The sequence below is a fragment of the Elgaria multicarinata genome, chromosome 17 (assembly GCF_023053635.1).
Source record: "Elgaria multicarinata webbii isolate HBS135686 ecotype San Diego chromosome 17, rElgMul1.1.pri, whole genome shotgun sequence".
Taxonomy (NCBI): Eukaryota; Metazoa; Chordata; class Lepidosauria; order Squamata; family Anguidae; genus Elgaria; species Elgaria multicarinata.
Genome location: NC_086187.1, coordinates 3584891 through 3606767, shown reverse-complemented (window position 1 = coordinate 3606767; position 21877 = coordinate 3584891). Strand labels below are relative to the sequence as shown.

At 50.9% G+C, this 21877-nt stretch overlaps 1 protein-coding gene across 1 annotated transcript in view; it reads left to right on the top strand.

Annotated features, from left to right (window-relative positions):
* Window positions 1-21877, top strand: part of PRKCB (protein kinase C beta) — a 228244-nt gene that overhangs the window by 165010 nt on the left and 41357 nt on the right. Inside the window, exons 10-13 of the mRNA XM_063143417.1 lie at window positions 14275-14448; window positions 17321-17412; window positions 17640-17702; window positions 21440-21578. Coding sequence (XP_062999487.1) covers window positions 14275-14448; window positions 17321-17412; window positions 17640-17702; window positions 21440-21578 — 468 coding nt within the window. The remainder of the gene's footprint in view (window positions 1-14274; window positions 14449-17320; window positions 17413-17639; window positions 17703-21439; window positions 21579-21877) is intronic.

The window sequence follows — 21877 nt, the reverse complement described above, 5'->3', positions numbered from 1 at the left end:
GGGAAGCCGTTGCCCCCAGCCCTGCATGAGTCGTGCAGCCCTGCCCTGCTCGATGTTCCCAGGTCATCAGAGGCAGGCTGCTTCTGAGCGTGAAGGTTCAATCTGGGGGCGGGGAACTGAAAGGAGGCAGCATGTTGCAGAGGCATCCAGAACAGCGTACCTGGCTGCAAAAGGCAAGCCCACGGAGCTTTGCAGAGAACCCATGGAGGCTTCTGGAGAGCCTTCCACCAGAAAAGTCTTGTGAGGCTTTCGGCATTGTGGCTACGCACCATATTTGCCACTGGTGGAGGCAGCATTTAAAAGGCAGAGATGAAGAAAGAAAAGAGAGTCATATTCTGGGCCAAGAATTGTTTCACAGGCCAAGATGGGGGGAGGAGGAGGAGGAGGAGGGAGGAAGAGGAGGAAGGAGGGAGGGAGGGAGGCGCTGGGGAAGGCCCATATGGATGCCAGGTGGCAGCACAACCAGAGGGCCATAGCGTCACCCTGCAGTGGAAGGTGGGTGGGTGCCCTGGAAATACTTTGCTGTTCAGCAGTCGTTTGGACAGGCTATCAGGGTTTCCACACTTACCTCTCTCCCTTCAAAATAAAACGTCATTGATGGTTGCTGTTGTGGTTGTTGAAGTACAGCAAGCTTTTGTGGCTGCTTTGGCTGAATGGAGCTTATTTCTGCGAGTGCCCTGACTTCGGAGTCAAGTGGTTAAATGCTTTGGTGTCAGGAACGGTGCCTGCTAGATCAGCCTTTCCCTCGCTTGGCCTCAGCCTGTCAGGAAAAGCTAGATAGGGGCCTCGGTGGAGGTAGAGCAAACCTGGCCATGGATCATATTGGATCAGCGAGTGCGTTGGCAGCGTCAGCCCCACCAGAGTCCTGCTCAGTGTGGGAGGAAGCGAGGGGGGAGAAGCAGCAGCTTCTTTGATGGGGGGTGGGGGGTGGCTCTCCAGGAGGACCCTGCGGGCCCTTTTCGTAGTTGCCCTGCGAAGCTGCAGCACCAGCAAGGGCAGTGGGGGGGCGGGGGCGGCAGGGACTGTTTCTGCCTGCAATAGGCCTAAGGCTGACTGTGGGAGAGCGAGTCAAAATGGCGACTGTCTTTCAAGGTGTGGGTGAATCCGGGCTCCCTGCCTCTTGCTCACCACCACTCCCGCGCTCACACCCCATGCATGTGTCCCCGGTACAGAATGGATCATTTAGAAGACCTGTGGGAGAATCGCCCTAGGCCCAGAAGAGAGAAGAGTTTGAAACTAGAGGCTAAAGTAGCACGAGTAAGGGTGGGCAAACTGCCTTCAGTTGGATTTGGACATCACAGGTATTCTTGGGCTCTGAGGGGAAAATAAGGGTCGACTTCTCAGTTGCCTCACGAAATGCAGATGCATTGAATGCCCGGCTGATTGGGAAAGGAAGGGGGGGGGGATGTCTTTCTTTTAACCTCGAAGTCTCACCATCAGCTAAAGAGTCAGCGAAATAGAGGCTGAAGAGAGAACCGGTAATACCAGCTTCCACTTTTGTCTTCTAAGTCCAGAGCTGAGATATGAACCTACTGCTTGGTTATACAAACTTGGGGCCTGTTTGGCTTCTGGTTTTCTGAGGCTTGGGAGTGTTGCTGGGCTGGTTCCCACAGCCTTACAAAATCCCTTGCGGTTCTTTGCTTTGTTTCGTGTGAGTAGTAACTGGCATCCAGGACTAGGACTAAAAATAGGCTCAGGTTAGAATGAGTCTAGACCCACGCATGGGGTCTTGTTTTCCATTTTGAGTTGCCAATGAACTGTGAGGGAAACCTTTGTCTCATATTGCAGGCAAATTTATATTTGAAATGCAGTAATTACGAGTTTCAGTGGCATCTCCAGACTCACGGCTGTGTCACAGAGGGGTTGTCCAGCATTTGCTAGGCCAGCATGGGTGAATCACAAATGGTAGGTTTGGCTTAAATATTAGCCCTGTTTGGCTTAAATATAGCCCTGTTACCTTTCTGCAGTAGGGTTCTCTTGGGGTCCATTATACCCATCCACCCAGCCAAGGAATTCTACCGTGTTAGAGCCACGCGCCCCCTGCTGACCCCCACGTCCCTCACTGAGACAAGGAAACTGCTCTTGTTAGGTACCCTCATGCCTCAATGCTGGAAAAGGGGCGGGTGGTGAATCCCTCGTCTTACTCGGTTCTTGCAGGTGCATTCTGGGCTAGGAAGGCAAAGCACAAACTCCCAGGGTTTTGGCCCTGGCAAAATTCATCATCAGTAGAAATCCTGGAGTTTTCTGCAACAGCATTTCAGGTCTAGTTCCTGTAGCTGTAGCCGGCTGGGATCCTTGGGAGGGACCCTCCAACTGGGCTGCAGTTGGTTGGTTTGTTGGATTGCTATGCTGCCCTCAAGGGCAGTTTGCAGTCATCAAACCAAGCAAAATCAACAGAACCACAACGAAATTTACAACAATAAAAGTATCAAAATAATACAATGTTAAACATTAATAACAGTACAAAATATTAGAAACATAAAGCAGCCGGCAGTAAAATTAATAATCAAGCAACAGATCCAAGATTAAATGCCTGCTTGAAGAAGGTGTCTCAACGCAGACTGTTTCAAAGAAGCCGGCCCAATGTGTGGCTCCCTGAGACAGCCCCAAGCCACCAGCTGCTGCGTGCGCTGGTCTGTCTGCTGGGCTCAGCCCGGGCCCCGGTTTTGAGAGAGGGTGGGTTGCTGGAGCCTGTTAGGCCCAAATGCAAGTGTTTGGCGTGGTGTCTGCTGGATTTAAATATGGCCCGGTTACATTGGCCGAAAACCATGGCTTGAATTATTAGGCTTTATGAACTCCACAAGCCCCATCCTCTGACTCCGCCTGCGTTCAGCGCAATCGTGCCCCATAGCCTTCTAAGCCAGGAGCTAAGAGGGCCAAGAGCAAAGGAAGAGGCCTCTCCTCCCCCCCCTCCGCCCCCCTTCCTGGATCCCTTGCAGTTGGAGCACTGCCTAAACCCCCACTGCTTCCCTAGACCTCTCTGACCTTCCCACCCGAGCGGGACCTGGTTGTCCAGCAGGAGAGCGTCTTGAGCTGCAGAGCCCCCTTGCCTGGGAGAGCGCCCTGCTCTACACCAGCTTCTCTTCCAAAGCAAACCCATTTTCTTTTCAAGGCACAAGCTGCTATCGTCTTCTGCTTGCAGCCGTGTGGAACGGCTTGGCTCACAGCCTGCATGACTGTGCACATTTCCCCACGTTTGGCAAACTGTGCGAGGCCTGTGCGAGAAAACACAATCAGAATAAGCCCTCGAGTGTCTGCCCCCACTAAAGTTTGCACACCAGGAAATGAGTGCCGCTCGCTCAGTTGCTGAGGCTTCAAACAGCTGGGGGGGGGGGGGGGACAGGGGAACAAATGTGCTCACCACCCTGATTAAAAAATGCCCAGACGAGCCGTGGGCACCGTCTGCCAATCTGTTTTGGGGATGTTCGCCCAGGAGGAGCAAAATTCGATCCACTCAGCCCTGTTGGGGAACCAGCAGAGAATTATTTACAGTTACTGGAGCCTGATCTCCAGGGACTGTTTTTATCTTGAAATATAATCGATTTTAATTTTTGTATTTTACACTGCAGGGAAGGTTCTCCAACGCATCTAATTTTTTCCTTCAATGCTTCCTGTTTTCAGACAGTGTAAGGGCCAAACTGGCTGTGACATCAATAGGATCTCTCATGGGTTTTTAAAGTGTCAATAACTGTGGGGGGGAGTGCTGATTTGATTTAGAGCTGCAATCCGGGGGGGGGCACTATTTATGTTGCTTTCCTGATTAAAAATCACACACAGACACACAAAAACTTGCTGTGTGTTGCACAGGGTAAATACCTGTGAGACGATACAACAGGGCAAGTAACTTTGGGGGACAATTTTAATTAGGCTAATGGCATGTGGGGGGGGGGGAGGTTACCCTCCCCAACACAGCAATCCCAATCTCTACCTCCCGCAGTTGCTATTTACATGCTTAAAATGTGGGAGACCATCATCACATCTTGTTCGGCCCTTATTCCTGCTGCTAAAGATTTCTAGCATTGGACGCACATTTTGCACATTGTAACACCTACGTAATTTCTTTTGATGCAGCAGCAAGTTGACTTTTGAAACACTCTCAGTTTGTCTACTTTTGATGCACTTTGGAAGTTTCTATTTCAGGATTTGGTGGGTCATGATGTGTAACAGAAGATGGGTCAGAATACTAGTGACACCACCAGTTTGGGTGGTTACAAAAGGGGGTTAAAAGGGAGATGGCTTTAAAAGTGGTTAGATAAAAGGGGGCTGTATAAACTCCTGAAGGAGAAGGCTATCAATGGCTACTAGTCGTGATGGCTATGGGCTACCTCCAGTATCAGAGGCAGTAAGCCTACATACACCAGCTGCTGGGGAAGATGGGTGGGAGGGTGCTGTTGTACTCATGTCCTGCTTGTGAGTTCCTGGCCGACAGCTGGTTGGCCACTGTGTGAATGGAGCACTGGACTAGACAGACCCTTGGTCTGATGCAGCATCTTCCTATGTTCTTAGACAGAAGGCTGCTTGAATATGTGTCAATCCAGTGTTGAGCTTCTTGCATAAAAGATGGCAGTGTGTGCTGGCTCGGAGTCCTTGAACCTTTCATAGCTCTCAGCTGCCTCCCACAAGCTGCTTCCCTCCAGAAGTGTTGAACTCACATCAGCCCCAGCCAGCGTGGCCCATGGTCAGGGATGGTGGGAGTTGTAGTCCAGATCATTTGGAGTACACCAGGTGGAGGAAAGCTGACTTCCAGCTCCCCAGCACTCTTTCTCATCTATCCTTCTTTAACCTTAGTGCTGTGCCAAAAGAAATGATTGTCCCATTTTTGGCATTTTGTGGGTGCGGGCATGGCGGGGGGAGGGCAAAAGCCCTGGCGAAAGCGTCTAGGAGTCCTGAGAATTTCGGAGATTTTTTCTCCTTGAGGAGGGGAACAGGGTTTCCACATACCTGTTAAGTATAGGCAGTTGTTCAAGGGTCTTGTTTCTATACATCCCCCACCCCCACCCCACCCCCCAAAAAGCCATCTCTGGCACTTGCAGGAGCCCAGGAGTTCTTCCTGAATGTCTGTTGGAGAGGGAGAGGGCGCATGGTCTCCAATAGGCATACAGGAGGAACTGCTGGGCTTGTCCAAAGTGCCGGGTGTGTGTGTTGTTGTTGTTTTATATAGAAAGAAGGCCTCTTAGCAACCAGCTACATTTTAAAAAGGTATGTGGAAATGCTGTCCCCCTCCCCAAGGAGAAAAAATTCTCCCCCTCCCTGCAAAAGATGAAGAAAAAGCAATGCCTCTTTCTCAGGGAGAGAAAAAGTTCCCGAAAACAGAGGGCAGGATTTGGCCCAGCACTAATTTAACCTTTGTTTCTTATGAGTAAACCTGAGTTGAATCTTTTTCCAGAGACACCACACAACTGAGTTGGGAAGTCATTTTTCTGTGGCTCCTTATCTTGGTTTACGGGTAGACCTGGGAGGGAGTGTTTTTAAATTGGCTTCACTTCTGGATGGGAATGTATGTGACTGGGGCAATTTCTACACCAGCCTGAAAATCCAGGCTGGTCACGGCTGAGTCCCTGTGCATCCAAATGATGCACAGGGACTCCCAGGGGCAAGGTGTGTGTGTGTGGGGTGACAAGCACGAGTTTTCCCAGGAATAAATGAACCCTGGGAAAACTCTATCCTTCCCGCAGTCTTGGGATCGTCCCAAGACCGCAGGAGATGTGTGGCCTGCCTGCCCCGGCTTCGTCCTGGCTCCTCGCGAGTAAACTCACGGAGGCGGGAAATGGGCACGAAGCTCTTTGGGCGTTCCGTGCCCATTGGGGCGGGGAGTGGGATTGGGTTTTGTTTTTTTAAAACTTACCTTTTTGTTGGAGCGCTCATCTCCCTTTAAAAAATAATAATGGTGGGCGCGACATCCCTCCTTTCTCTCTCCCCCCTCCCTCCTGGAAGTCCAGGAGGTGTAGAAAGGGCTTCGGTTTCTCCATCTCTTTTGTATATGTGGTAATACTTGATATTGGCCACTAGGTGCCACTATAATGCTCTCCAACATTTCCAGAAATCCCAAAATGTATTTGGATGTGCACTGATGTCTCCTGGGCCAGCTCCAGTGGGGGTTTTTTTTTGGGGGGGGGTCTCTAGGGAGATTGCTATCATCCTACCTAGCCATCAGGGTATGTGGTCTCTTCAGCTGCAATGGCAGCCTTTATTTCCCCCAAAATGTAGTACACTGGAAGTTCCAACGGTAGCAACCATGATTTTTATTTTAGCCACAATGTACTGGAACTGGAACTTCCAGCCTGTTGCATTTTAAGAAAATAAAGCTGATGGCTGCAGCTGTAGAGGGGATTGGAGGAGAGAGCTCAGGCAAGGGGAGGGGCTGCAGGCAGCACCAGCAGTTTGGTTCCCAGCATTTGCCCACCTGTGCTGCACCCAGGCTCCAGGCTGGCACATGGCTCCCTAAAGCGCCAGCACATGTTTCCCTCTGCATGTGTCACTGAAACCAGGGCCTAATTTAAACCAAACAGGATATTGCACTATAAAAGCAGTATGAAAGTGGTATATAAAAGGCAGGAGCCACACCAAGCAGGATATGGCGGTACGAAAGTGGTCTATGGTGTGTGTCCATGGGCCCCAACAGTTGTCAGTGCACTTCCATACCGCTCTAAAGCACTCGTGTGGCTCCTGCCTTTTATATACCGCATTCATACTGCTTTCATCGTGCCATAGCCTGCTTGGTGTAGATTAGGCCGAGGAGTCGGGTACCACTGATGCACTGACCTTTAGCTATGGAAAAGCCTTCTGCCTAGCCACTGCCAAAACCCAGGGCAGAATCCACCCAGACTGCAAAGCTGAGTCAAACAGTTTGGCTCAGACCTGTCTTTCTACTTTCCTGTCTTTCTACTTACCTGTCTTTCTACTTACCAGGAGCACCTTTGTTTTGTCTGGATTCAATTTCTTTGCCCTTATCAGAGCCACAGACTGATTCTGAACGTGGGCAGCTTCTTTGGATTTGGACAGAAAGGAGACATAAGAGTTGGGTGTCATCAGCATCTTGGTGATACCAAACCTCCAAATCCTGGATGGGCTCCCTCAGTGATGTCATGTCCCCCCACTGTCTTTGACATCTACAAGGCGGTAGCCTGAGGACACCATAGGCCAAACTTTTAAGACACTCTCAGCCCCGCATCAGTCATGGGTGGGCTTCTTCCCTGAGCACAGGGAAGTAGTTTGCAAAGATTTATAGATTCATGAGTCCTAAGCAGCCTGGGAAGACAACCATGGCCATGGTGGCTAGGGAGGATGGATGCTATAGCCAAACACACCTGGCGGGGCTGGGGGGGTGCTAGGGGATATGCTGTGGGGCCTTTTTGCACAGTGTTTCCCTCGTCTTATTGTGTCTGGTAGAGCCAGCCCAAGAAACGAGCACATTTCCCAAATTACACAGGAGCACAGCATGTGGACCTGTGGTATGAAGCCTAGATGGATGAGTGCCTTCATAAGGTATCAGGAGGGTAACAGAAACAAGACCAGAGCTTTCACAGAGAAGGAGGGCGGTGAGGTTTTTATGTTTGTTTGTTGAGGAAGTTAGACAAAAAAGAAAAAGAAAGCTAATTTAATGGGTAGTTGTTGAAAGCGATCCCAGGAAATTCATTAAAAAAAATTAGGCTGCCTTTAACGATAAGAAGCGATACAGCCAAGTTACCAGTGCAGTGGCCACTTCAGCTCTTTTGGTGTATGGGGGAGGTCGATAGTGGAAAGTGGAGAGAGGCGGAAGGGGGGGGGAGGAGAAAGAGTGTTGCTCTGTCCGAAGCAGAGGGAGTGGGAGGGGAGATCCTTATGGCAAATGAAAAAGGAGAGATTTCCCTTGACCCTGGCAAGGCGGCTACTGTATGGAATGTGGGAATGAAGAAAGGGGCACCCAGAGCCCTGATCCCAGCCTCGGTCAGGTTGAGTTTATCCCAGCCAGACCTCTCCTGGTATCCTCCGAGGGCAGCGCAGGCACCCAGCTTGGAGTTCCAAAGGCAAACCAGGCAGAGGGCGCCTGCTTATGACATCACACCACTTCTGTCACCTTGTAGGGTCTCTCTAGGCCCTTGTCTATACGACAACGGAATTGCTCCTCATTGAATATTAAACAAATTTTTGTAGATTTGAATCTAGGCAAAGAGTGCCACACTGCAGCAGCAACAGCAATTTATCTCCTGAATTTTTTTTTTGTAGTGCAGTTATTAATGCGCACATGTGGACATATGCACATATGATGCTATGGAGCATAGATGAGCGAAGCTATAAAATTTATCTGCAGAGCTCTGCAGATTCATATAAGAGAAAAACGGGGGGGGGGAGGAAAGAGGCAGCAGAAGAGGATGCAAGAGGGGGGAAGCAGCGTGTTGCAAAGGAGAACCCTCCAAAAAGAAAGGTTTCCCAAAAGCAGGAGAAGCCCAGGGCAGAGAGGCGGTCAGCTCAAGAGAGAGCAGCCTCTGATTGGGAGTTGAGAGAGAGAGAAAACGGAGGCCATCTCTAGCCCTGAACACGTCTCCTCCCTCCGGCTGCCCATTCCCCCCTCTTTGCTTTAATAGTATAAGCTGTATCTGCGGAGCTCTGCAGAATCATATAATTTGAAATGAAAACGGCGGGAAGGAACAAGGGAGCCAGCAGAGAACGTGATAGGTGGGAAGGTGGGAAATCGGCCAATCACTTTGTCCTGCCCTCAAAGCTACGCCCACATGTCAAAATGCGATTTAACTCCCCCAATGATACATAACTATAATGCGGTGCAAACTCAGGGCCTTCCTAGACGAGGCCTTAGCGCGCCTTCTGTCCCGGCTTCCCTGCTGTGCGTCCAGATGACGCACAGGGGAATCCGGAGACAGGCCGCGCTGAGGCCTCCTCCAACGCACCATAAGCGAATTCGCTTATGGCGCGCCTTTTCCCCAGCTCGGCCTCAGGCTGGAGCTGGGGAACGTCTAGGGACTTCCGCAGCTTTTCGCGGCTCCTCGCTTACTCGCGAGGAGCCACGAAAAGCCGCGGACCTGGCATAGCGCCTATAGTAGCGCTGTGCCCATCGGCGGGGGGGCGAAGGCTGGGAGGGTGGGTGCCAGGGTGGGTGGCACGGGGGGAGGGTGGGTGCGATCGCGCCGCGCGCTGCCTGGGCAATGCCTGGCATGGGGCGGCATTGCAATGCCGCCCCATGCCAGGCATTGCCCGGGCTCGGGCGGCGCGTGGCGCGATCGCACCCACCCTCCCCCCGTGCCACCCACCCTGGCACCCACCCTCCCAGCCTTCGCCCCCCCCCAGTAAAAAAAAACCCCAAAAACCCACTTACCTCTCCGGAGTCTTCGGGCCGCACCCGGCCCCTTTAAAATTAAAAAAAAATGGCGGACGCCGCAGGGACGCGACGTCCCTGCACGTCGTGCGTCTAGTAGCCTGGGGGAGGCGCGCTAACTTCAGCGCGCCTCAGCCCCGCCTCCCTGCCGGCGTAAGCCGGCAGGTCTAGCAAGGCCCTCAGACGTTGATCCAAAAGTCACAGTAAATCGCAACTACAAATAAGTAAATTAGTGCATTAAAAACCTGGCACAGTGGTGAATGGATGGCTGAAATGCGATTTCAGCCATCCTGAAATCCTGAAATGCGAATCTGTGCGTTTAGGTCGGGGTAAAGAACCAGGTGCACAAAACAACTTTTCCAGCTTTGATGGAGTTCTAAGTGTTTCTGTAAAGGCCACTCAGAATCTCCAGGCCCTCTCCTTAGCCAGTCAATGGGAGATACAGTATGCCTTTGATAGAAAAAGAAGAAAAAAAGAAGGAATATTTAAGTGTTAATGATTTCAGGGGGTCCCACATTTATATGCAGAGGATGAAAATGCCCCCTTGTCCATTTCACTAGCAAGAACCGGGGAGGCATTTCTCCTAGTTTGCTACATCTTGCCAGTCAACCTTTCCAGAAAAAAAACTGGGACTTCTCAGCCAAGAGAGCCACGGGCGGCACAACATGGAGCCCATCGGTGGCTCTGACATCGCCTCATTCTAATTACCTTTCACTGCAGGGGCAGGGGGCGGGGGAGTATGTCGTTCTTTCAGGCGCTGGAGTGAAAAGTGCTGCCCATTTGGTAGATGTGTCCCATGTGCCTCCATTTTCCAATGCCCTGGAAACTCTGACCTTCACAAGCATCGTTATAGCAGCAGGGCTAAGCCAAAACAGAGCAATGCGTTCTATTAAGAATAGTTGTGATGCTGTGCCTTAGGCAGCTGTAGAGATCCAGCAAGGTCAAATCTGGGGGGGGGGGCGGATTTTAATGAGCAGGCAGGCAGGCAGGCAGGCAAAGGGTGCCCGCACTCCGCCATGCCTGCTCTCAAACCCAGGCAGGTAGACTCTTGCCCATGTGGAGATGAGGAAGCAGTGATAGATCGACCAGGTCCAAGGAAGGCAGTGGATTCCCTGGCTGAGGAGAGTCAAGGGACCTGGGAGGAGGACATTGTAGGACTGCAGATCAAAAGGTTCCCTGGCCTGAGTGGACCACCACAGGGAGGTGTCTTTGATGGCTGCTGACCCCCCCCCCTTCCAACGTGGTGTTTCTCTGCATGGTGAAATAATTCATTTCCAGGGAAGATGTCGATTTTTAACACTTTGAGCAAGTGAGCGGGTGATGGGGCTGGCCGTGTTTATTTCAAAAGCAATCCCACAGCAAATTGAAGCCATGTATCTTAATAATTGGCAGAGTGTTGTTGGCATTTTTCAGGAGCCTGCCTTTGGCTTGATTTGATTAACGATGGGAAATTAGGTTGGCAGGAAGCTCTGCGGCATGAGTTTATTATAATAAATAAATCTGCAGGTCGCCACAACTGGTTTAAAATATATGGGAAACAAGCTATTCATGAGAGGAAGTGATGGTTGGGTTGTGATGCAACTGAATTGCTGTGGTTGCTGGGTGGGCAGAGGAGGTCTCGGTGCTCCTGGGTGGCAGTGTAAGGATTGCCTAGCCAGATTGGGCCAAGGTCCATCTAGTCCCCCTCCCAGCACCAACAGCTCTGTGGCCTTTCTCTGATGCAGCCAAGTTGTAACTGTCGTATTGGCCTCAGGACCAAATTACATGTTCCGTATTGTAGTTCCAGGACTGGGCTTAAAAAGTTATTTTCTTCTTCAAAAACGCAGCTGCAGAGCAGAGGGATGGCATGGGTTGGGGCTGTGGCACGCAAAGAGCTCCTTTCACTTGCCCAACGCCATGGCACAGATCCAAATTGCCCCCTCCGTAGAGCTGTGACGAGCCCTGAAAGGGGAGATGATTATTGCTCTCAATTCTCTGAGGGTCGAGAAGTTTTGGGGGTGCAGCGTTTGCCTGGGTCTGTTTTCCTTTGGATCAATGGAGGCTCCCTGCCATCTTGTATTTGTTTGTAAATACGGAGGTTGAACAGAAGCAGAGGTAGCGCGTGAAACATTCTGACCGACATCCAAAAGCTCACTGTCCCCACATCAGAGTTCTAGGTAGGGAGGCAGATGCTTCCAAGTCCACTTCACTCTCTGCCTCTCCTCCAGCCTGCCTTCCTCCAAAATGGAAGTTTCTTCACAAGCACAGCTTGAGGGCACCACCTCCAGCCCGAAAGAGGGGGGAAGTGGGGAGAGGAGGCCATGTCCCTTCTCCAACCTGATTCTCCTCTTCCACAGCAGTCTCTGGCCATATCCTCCTCAACGTGGTCTATCTACTGAAAGCAATGCTAATTTCCCTAGCAAAGGGAAGGCACTGGGCCAGTTTGCCAGGAATATGAACAAGTCCAAGGCTTCAGGCCATCTACGCTGGTAGAAACCCCATTGGCAGATACCTTGGAGTCAAGCATCACTGGGTTGGGAGGGAGCCCAAGGATTCATCCAGGACAAGCCCATCCCAATCTACAGGCACAGAAATTGTGCCGGTATGTTTTCCCCACTGTAGCTAAGAGCAGTTCCATGGAGGAGGATTTCAGGAGGGGGGGGGCAGGTGCAGGAGCAAACGGTTCACTTACCCCTCCCTCTTCACCACGATCCTGATACAAACAACTGCCCTCCCCCATGGACGCTTTTTGAAGAAGTAAACGACGTTAGGGATCCCAGTAACGTGGTTTGGCTCTCAGCCACTCTGCTGCTCTTCTTTGCATGAAGGTGTGGCTCTACGTCTCACACACTCGATAGTACTCCAATGTGGCATGATGGGCAATGTGGCCTAAGGCAGTGCGTTGCAGAGGCAAAAGGGTGGGAAGAGCAGCAAGACCTAGACTCAAATTCATGCTTGGCAGTGAAGCTGCCTGGGTGGCCCTGGGCCAGCCACGCCCTTTCGGTGTAGCCTCCGCCACAGGGTGTTTGCATGGGTCATGTTCACACACACACACACACACACACTTCACTTCTGTCACAGCAAGCGCTGAGCCTCGTTGGGCATTAGAGAGACCTGGGTTACAGGGCATTGGCTATCAATCAGGTTTGCACTGTGGTTTTTGGGTGAGTCAGGATTCTCAGGTGTGCTGTTCAGAGTTCGAGATAAATTTATCTATCGTAGATCAGCACATGACATGTACAATTATTCAGAAAAGCAAACTAACGGGGCCCCAGAGTATTAGAGAGTTGTGGAATAGTACTATATTACTCCGAGTTTGTAGTGATCACTAGCAGCTGTACAAAACCCAGCCACCTTGTCTGTATCTGAACATCCTGATGGGAAGGAACAGAAAGATCAAATTCATTTTTTGTAAAATAGGTGTAATAAAAGCACGACAAATTCCTTGATAAAAATAACAATACAATAAAACATGCCCCACCGTTTCCTCTTCCCCGCCATCCCAAGGGCATGACGTTCACGGTACAGGACCTTCTGATATCTTCCCTCTAAAAGCATAGATGGTATAACATGACATCAGGCTAATCTAAAAGCTTTTCTAAATTTGGAGATTGTTAAATTGGTCAGATAATTTGCAGGCGCAAGAACCTTACTACCCAAGAAGTGGTATTTAGTGACAGAACTTAAATAGTTCTATAGTTCTGCACCCCATATTTGTTGTTTAACAGTTAGTTTAGCTTCAAAATAACTGAGGGCTTTATTAAGTTGCCAGTGGTGAACCCGTAAGTCAGTAATTTCTCTGTCAGCGACCTTCACCACGTTGACTGAAAAGCGTCTGTTAGGGTCAGTGGGGCCAATCCTACCGGCAAAAAGACAACTTTGAGCCAAGCGTTTATCAAAAGAAATGCATGCCCAGGCCTCCATGAGGTGGTAGAAGCCTCATGGCACCTTTCTATAACAGATATTCTTTACACAAGTGAAATAAGGCATGCTTGTGACTGGCCACTCAGAGAAGTTTGAAGGTCATTTTGACGACAGCATTAACTTTCTGCACATCTCCCGCCCCTTCCCCTGGTGATTCTGTTCTTTAAAAAAGCCTTGAATATCCCAGCTCTGCTGAAATATCTCGGGATTTCTTACTTTGTTCAGTGAAATCTTTGTGCTACGAAGCATCCACTAGAGGGTGCTGTCGCAGTCAGGGCTATGAGCACCGAGAGGAGGGAAAGTTTACTATTATAGATCATGTGGTTGCTCCTCTCTGCCCATGTAATGCAGCCCATTATAATTGTGCAAAAGAAGCAGGAAGCAAAACCCTAGTAAGGTAGCGTGATTTCCCCTTAATCTAAAGAAACCCTGAGTCCTCTCCTTGAACCATCATTCAGAAGCCTCTTTTCCTGAGAATGGGGAGTTGGGATCCTTGGAGGATGAGGTTTTGCAGCTCTTGAGCGTGACACCTCCATGTGTGTTCAAATAACGCATGCAGGGGTTGCAGCATTGCACAGCCTAGTCCCACCCCCATAGCTGAAGCACACCACAGCCACACATCCCAGTGCAGAAATGCTCTTCGTTTATACAATGGAGGTGAGAAAGGGCTCCATCTTCACTCTGATGCATGTGTGTAGAACTTGTCCACGTGAAGGAACTCTGCTTGGGCCAGCCTCCTGCACATGGAGAAACTCTTCATGCATCCATCAGTAGGCCCTCTCCCATGCCCACCGAAAGCATGGATGGGAAGGAAGTGTTCCTGCTCAGGGTGTTGGTGGGGCATGGCCACAGCATGTTTTAATGATGGGTGGGCAGAGCTAGCCCATGTGTTCCCATGACCCCCTCCCCCATGCATTCTACGACATACAGAAAAAATAGCAAGCAGCATAATGCTCTGGTAACATGCAGGCCTTGAGCTGATGCTTTGGAAGATGTGCTCATGTGCAGCCTCGGAGTTGTGCTCATGCTCTGGGTCTCTTCCCTCCTTTGTCTCGGCCCAGGTGATGCTTTCAGAAAGGAAAGGCACCGACGAACTCTATGCTGTGAAGATTCTGAAGAAGGACGTGGTCATCCAAGATGATGACGTGGAATGCACCATGGTGGAGAAGCGTGTGCTTGCTCTGGCCGGGAAGCCCCCATTCCTAACACAGCTCCACTCTTGCTTCCAAACCATGGTAAGTGCTCCCACCATCCCACACCTCCCTGCTAGATCCCCTGACAGTTTCTAAGTTGAACTGAGAATGCTGCCATCTTCTTGAGAATGTCGCCCAGACAATAAATTCATCATGGACATACGGAGAAGCCTCCTGCAGGGCTTTGCGACCAAAGACACGGTATGTTGTTGACAGCAAGAATTGGGCCTGCTGAGTGCTCAGGGGGGCAGGCGGGATCAGAGGGCATCAGTGTCTGAGTGTGTGAAGGGAGGGGACACGGGAGGCAGTGGCAGGGCTGACAGGGGAAGAGGCGGAGAGGGGGCAACAGGGTGGGCAGGAGAGGCCAGCGAGGAGGAGGAGGAGGAGGAGGAGGAGGAGGTGTGGTGTGGGGAGGAAACCACGTGGGGGCTCCTGGTGGGAGGAGCTCTGGGCCCCTGGAAGAAGGGAGTAGCGTGGGGGCTCATGGCAGAAGAGAGCCGGTTGGAGGGTTGTAACCCAGGGCCCCCAGGGGGGGAGTGCCATTTTGTACTGCAAGCTGGATGAGTTCAATTGCTGCAAGATTCCAGAGCCGCTCACTTCCAACACCCCCCCCTCGGCCCACCTGCCCAGGAGACCCCACCTGCCTGCTGCAAAGGATTCTGGGGAGTGCTCTAGGGTGCCGCCACCTCAGTCCATGCCAGATCCTGGGCCTCTGTGAACTGTGCGTGCATCTTTGGGCGCTCTCCCTTAGCTCTGCATTGCAGGGGATGAAGTGAACGAGGTCAGAGTGAACGAGGGGAGCTGGTGCACTCCGGTCATCTCACCCCAAACAGGCTTCTCAGGAGCCCCACGGGAAACCAGTGAATCCCAAGAGGAGTAGGCAGACTTTGGGATTCTGAAATCTACGTTGTTTTTCCATGCGAAGGGATGGCTTGGAGCAGGGCCACTTACCTCCTGCATGCCATGCCACGAGCCGGCCACCGGGGTGACTTCCATCAGTCCACAGCAGAATTAACCTGGACCAGAGACCCTAACAGATTGGTTTAGGGTTATTGTTAAACAACTGGGAGACAGAAACTTCTGATCCACCTTCTGCTCCCCATGGCCCTGGCACAGTGGGTCATTCGCCATCTAGGGATTTCTGCCATTGCGAGGACCCCCCTGCAAACTGACCCGTCATTTCTTCACAGCCATTTGGGGCTGGTTGTTGATCAGGGAAGAAGCCCCCTCCCCCTCCCTCCACCCACCCCCGGTACTTCTGAGCGAGCAGCAACTGCCAGAGCCCTTTCACGCTGCCTACAATGGAAACGCCGAGGATTACACTGAAATGTCAACCCAGCAACTTGATTTAGCAAAACACATTTGCTGCCTGCAAAGCGTGTGGGTCTGCTCTTTGTGTGCGTTGGCTAATGAAACTCAGGCACGCGGCGAGGCTATTTCACATGGTCTCTTTCTGACATCTGAAGTGTGTCGGCAGAGGATTAGTTCCCGGAGACCTGCCTGTAGCTTAGCGGTAATCATATTGGTAACGTAATCAAAATTTGTAGCAGAGGGTATTATCAGGCGCCAAGTACAAAGGGCTTTGATTTGGAGGAGTGCAGCCTCAGCTGGGGCAGGCTCGTTCCATTTCCTGGCCTGGATGAAAATCTCAAATCTCCATCTCAAAAGGGGAGAGAATTAACTTTTGCTCAGGTATTTCAGGGCCGTGGGATTTGCCTTACGTCTGCTCCCAAGGAGCTCCTAGGTGAACCCTGATCCTGGATGATGTGGAGTGGATTAAATGGGCACGTCATCTTCTCCCAAAGGATCAGAGCCTCTGTAGTTGTGGGGATCTCAGAAGAATCACAGCCCCGGTCCAGCCCTTCACCTCGTCCTGTGAAAAGAAGGGTCCTCGTGGCTGTGGGGTCCCCTGGCCTCTAAAGCTGCTGCAGGCCGGCAGAGATCCGCCCCCGCCTCATAGCAGCGGAGCGGCCCCTGTCTCTTCTTTGCATCGGAAGCGGTGGTGAGCCCACAGGGCCTCCAACCCAGCACAGCCCATCCTGTCTGGTCCGGGCTCCCAGGGGCTTTAGGGCCACACTCTGAAGTTCCTGTTTTTAAATGGCGAAGTGCATATGGCTACCTGTATGTTTTGCCCCATGGCAAGGAGGGCAATTGAGGTCAGGAAGCGGGATTAACCTTTCCCACCAAATAGCTGCACCTAGCCAGTTTTTGGAAATCCCACAGATTACAGATCTCCACCCACCATCCTGACTCATTGCACCCTGAAGAAGACAGCAGGTCTTTCCCAGAGCTTCAGGGACCTATTTCCCCCCCGGGATGGAACCTGGGCCGTCCTGCTTGGTGTCCTGCTGCTGTACCATGCGTGCAGCCCTGCCCTGGTCCCAGCTCCGTCCTCCTCTTCCTCTCTGCCGTTGGCTGCCTCTTGCCTGCAGTGTCGGACAGAACACTGTAATGTAGCTAATCCTTCCGAGGGGCATCAAGAGGGACGCTTAAGTTTTCCTAAAGGGCAGCAAAATACTCCCTTGCGCCACGTTTTAAATGGCGAAGCAGTGGCTGCAGTGGAAACCTCACCCAAAGGCCCAACCGTGTCTCCACACCTCCCTTATCTATGCACACAACTTCACCAGATGTGTCCATGGAGAACGAAGGAAGCCGTTGGGCTTTAGTTAAGAAACTTCTTTTAAAGTATCTTCTTGCATGGTGGGAGGCCAGGAAAAGGCGATGGCCTGCAAGGAGCGTGCGAGCCGGAAGAACCTTCCTCAGCAGAGGACTTAAAGCATGAGGACCAGAGCTGCGGGGGCCCCTGTCCAGATCCAAAGGTGCTGGGCTAGAAGGTTTTGCAGTGTCACAGAGGCACTCCTGAATTTCTTCTCTCTCTCTCTCTCTCTCACTCACTCTCTCTCTCTCTCTTTAGGATCGGTTGTATTTTGTAATGGAATACGTGAATGGTGGTGACCTCATGTACCAGATCCAACAGGTTGGGAGGTTTAAGGAACCACACGCTGTGTAAGTGGGATGCGCATCACTCTTTGTATGCCAAACCCAGGCTGAGAGGTTGAACAAAGGCTGGCGGACCCCACGGGCCAAAGGGGCTGACCGTGTTAGGGGTGGCTCTGGCTTCCCCTTTCGTGGGTGGGTGTGCTCAGTGCACTCCGTGTAATTAGACTGCAATGCTTTTCATTTCGCTTTATGTCCTTCATCAGCATCCCTGTTTTCTCTCTCTTTAATTGCAGGTTTTATGCAGCTGAGATAGCCTTTGGACTGTTCTTCTTACATAGCAAAGGAATCATCTATCGGTAGGTGGCACGTTCTCTCTCTCCAGCTTCCGGAAAAGCAGAGGCCCTCATTGACGGTGGGAGTTCCAGGGCTCTCAGCTCACTCTGCCATTCCCAGCATCACAGGTGGTTCTCTGGCTGGCCTTTTGGCAGCTGCCCACTGAAGCTATTGGCAGTAAACAGAGCCAAAGGCTTCCAAACGTCAGTGCCTGATAAGCAGCCGTTTTCCTTCCTCCTGGCGGTTTCTGCAGGCTGATCAAGTGTCTCTGAGGCTTCTCTTTCCTTGTGCTCTAAACTCTCTGCTGCTGGACAGGTCACGGTGGGTGCTGGCTGCCCACATGTGGGGGGGGGGGCAGGAGAAGGGCCCATTGTGGGCTTCTCATGGAGACATACAGAAAGCACTTGAAGGGTGAATTGCCTAGAGTCTTGCTGAATAAACCTGTCCATGTGCTGTTCAGCTGCTCAACATTCTGTAACATGACTTGCAAAAGGTCTAGAGCCTTAGCATGTGCAGAGTGGCCACTTAGGCAGAGGTCTGCTTATTTCGCAATTTTTCTCCTTCCTGGGGCCCTGAAAAAGCAGAGTAACCTCTGTGCATGCCATGCACCATTCACTCTCTCCAGAAACACTCAATTGGCAGCTTCGGCAAAAGCCACAGAAAACTGTGGGCAAAGCCAGGGACATCACATCATAACATACAATCTCCCCCCAACATTTCACAGATAAAAACGGGGACACTTCTGAATCAACCATATTGTCATAGACCGTTCACTGCCTGGATGATTTCACTGCTGCCCCACCCCCACTCCACCCCACCCCGCTATTACACATTGCTGAAGGCTTTCTGCTGCCTTCTGTGTGCATTTACTCTGCAACAGCCTGTCCTCAGCAAAGAGGTGCTGCTGAAAGATGTATTGTCAACAATTCCAATCTCACGGTGGCAGCTACAGGGCGTGAAATGGGAAGCTGTGCATCGCACAGTGCCTTAGTAGCCGTGCATGTGCATGTGTGTGCCCTAGAGACAAGGTGCATCCACCACCCTCCGCTTCGGAGATTTCACTTCTAGAGACCCTGCGAGGGTGCTGTGTCTTGCTGGAAGAGGACTCTAGCAATTCCCATTAGCACAATGTTTGCAAGCTTCCTTCAAAGGCAAATATAGGGACAATCCCAGGGAAACAAGGACAGTTTTTCGCACTGCCTGCACTGCCTACGTACACACACACAATGTGTGTGTGGGAGTCCTCTTTTGCTGAGTGCAGCAGCTGCTGGCCTCTGCCCACCTCGATGAGAAATCGGAGCATTCTGCTTATTGACGGAACGTGACTGCTTTGTGACGGGATTTCCCATTGCTGGTGGGAGGTGGGGGCGGGATTGTTTCTGGCTCATCAAAAGGGGTCCTGAGGATGTCCAGGTGCTTACTTCTGAGCCTGCTTGGACATCAGCTGTGTGTGGCCAAGGGGGTGTCATGTGACCCCACCGCCCCTGCCCAGGGGTTTTGGCAGAGAGGAGAGGCCTACCTGGGACTGCGCATGTGCTACAGAAAACTCACGGATCATTTCATTAAGAATTTAAAAGTCACGCTTTAAAAACCTAGCCAGCCGTGCTTCCTGCCTTCAGGAATGCCAAGGTTAGAACGCATGTGCTCGGGTGGCCCCTGCTGAACTCTCAGGAGCCAGTTCAGGGGCAGTTTGGGGCTTCAGGGCCCAGCTGGTGTCCAGCCTTTCTCCAGGGCTAGCAGAAGCCGCTCTAGGCGTACTTTGTGCTATGCATATCTTGAGTAGTGAGAAGCAATTTTCTGAAAAGGCATAGAAAGAAATCAGGGTGCCCCTGCCAAACACAACATTCATGTTTCTAGTGAAAAACGAATTTGCAGAATGTTTAAAATACGTATAATGTATTTGAAGCCCAATATACTTTGGGCTTCAAATCAGTTACAGGCTAATATAGCCAATGAATCAAGGAAATAACTGCAGACAAAATTCAAGCCATGTTTTAAATCAATGGGGCAGTTATAAAAATGCCAAGTAGATCTGCGGTATGGGTGCATTATATATATATATATATATATATATATATATATATATATATATATATATTCTGTGCTGCAATGCTGTGTAGGGAGCCATAGCATACTACACCCCCCCCCAAAAAAAACCCTAAAATCAGAAAGCAATTGAATTAAAAGAGCTGCAGGTTAAAAACAGTGACATGGTTTTATCCTGGTTGTGCTTTTTATATTGTATTTTGTATTTGTGTTTTTAACTTGTTGGTTGTTTTATGATGGTTTTAATTTTTGTGAACCGCCCAGAGAGCTTCAGCTATTGGGCGGTATAAAAAATGTAATAAATAAATAAATGAATGAATGAATGAATGAATGAATGAATGTTGCCAATGAAACAGCCCTATGTCAAGCAGCCAGTAGCACTAGGCTCGCTCACGAAACATGCGCATGCCATTAGCCCACCGGAAAGACCTGCTTGCAAAGTCACCAGAGGCCATGCGAGCCTGTTCCATAGAGTTGGTGCCACCACAGAAAAGGCCTTGTTTGGTCCACTTCTGGGAACTGAAGAATTGCACAAATAAATGGTGCTAGGAAAGAAGGATATCACACTGCTAATGATTACGGTTATCCTGCTCCTTTAAGAAGCTCAGAGCTGAGTGTTCTGGGCTTCATCCAGGCAATAGCCAACTCCACCCAATACCCAAGCACACTTTCTCCAGGCCTGCTACAGAAGGACAATACAGGCTGCAATGCCCCTTCTCTATCCACATAATGTCTTGCTTGTTTTGAAATAAAATGGAGCATGGAGCATGCCCTCTGGCTTCTTTTAGCTCTCTTGGTCCAGGCTCCTTGTGTTTCTGGCTGCCTGGCTTGTGTTTGCAGCCGGACGTGGCAGGATGGCCTCCTGCATCTGAATGAGACCCAAGCGCCCTGGCAAATGCCCTCCAGTCCCTTCAGCCCTTTGACGCACCCTGCTCTCCGGTCCAGCTGATCCAGCAGGATCTGGACAGCCTCGTATATGCCTGTGAATGCTATCTGGCATGACCTACAGTGTAGACTGAATTCTCCGCCACCACCTTCCCTGCCCTGGCTAGCGTGGTCTTGCAGCCCAGGTTGCTACCCGCCCAGCCCTGACCTCTGTGCCTGTTTAGTGTCCTTTTCCTCCAGTGCTCCAGCTGGCCTGTGACATTTTCGGGCTGCATGAGGTGTAGCAACTCAAGGTGCTTGGTTGCCCCCAAAATCAACCAAGTTACTTTGGCACCTGAGGCAGAAAATCCTACAAATGGCCTGACTTGTGAAAAATATAGTGATAATAAATTAAATAACTAATCATTTGCTGTCCTTTAATGAAAGTCCTTTAATGCAATAAAGAAAGAAAGAAATGGGCTGAGCAGTCCAAACATAAAATAAATACAATTGTCTTGGCTGTTGGCCATAACAAAGAAAGCACAAATCCCAGAATAAGAACACCAACACACCGAATAGTAAACACATTTGAAGGCCAAACGCATTCACCAGCGTTGAGGCTTCCACGGAATCAGGGTGGGTCTGTGTGCTTCTAACCAAACCTACCCTCACCCCACCCCACCCCATGAAAGGGTGAGCTCTCCATCCCCAGGCTTCACTGCCCAGATCGGTTCCTCTTGGGCCAAGAGCCATCATTGCTGTCCTCTGTGCGTGTGGAATCTCTTGCACACCCTCTGGCATTTCCCTCCTGCCCAGTTTTCATAACCACAGTCTGTTTTGAATGCTGCAGAGACTTGAAACTTGACAACGTTATGCTGGACTCTGAGGGCCACATCAAGATTGCGGATTTTGGCATGTGCAAAGAGAACATCTGGGACGGGAGCACCACCAAGACCTTCTGTGGCACTCCGGACTACATTGCGCCCGAGGTGAGAGAGAGACAGAGAGAGACACACACACACACAGAGAGAGAGAGAGAGAGAGAGAGAGAGAGAGAGAGAGAGAGAGAGAGAGAGAGAGGAGTCCCGTCTTCCCTGTTCTCTTGCCTCAGGTTTCCAAACAGCCACTTTGATTGTCTGGATGTTGTCCTGCGTCCAAAATCTGTACAAGGCACAATGCTGGTCAGCCTGGAGCAGCAGGTTCCTCTTTGCAGCAGCGCTCCTGCCGCCGGACCCCCGGGGCGCTGGGCTGGTGGAAAAGCTCTGATTGGCGCCGTCCTGTCAGATGT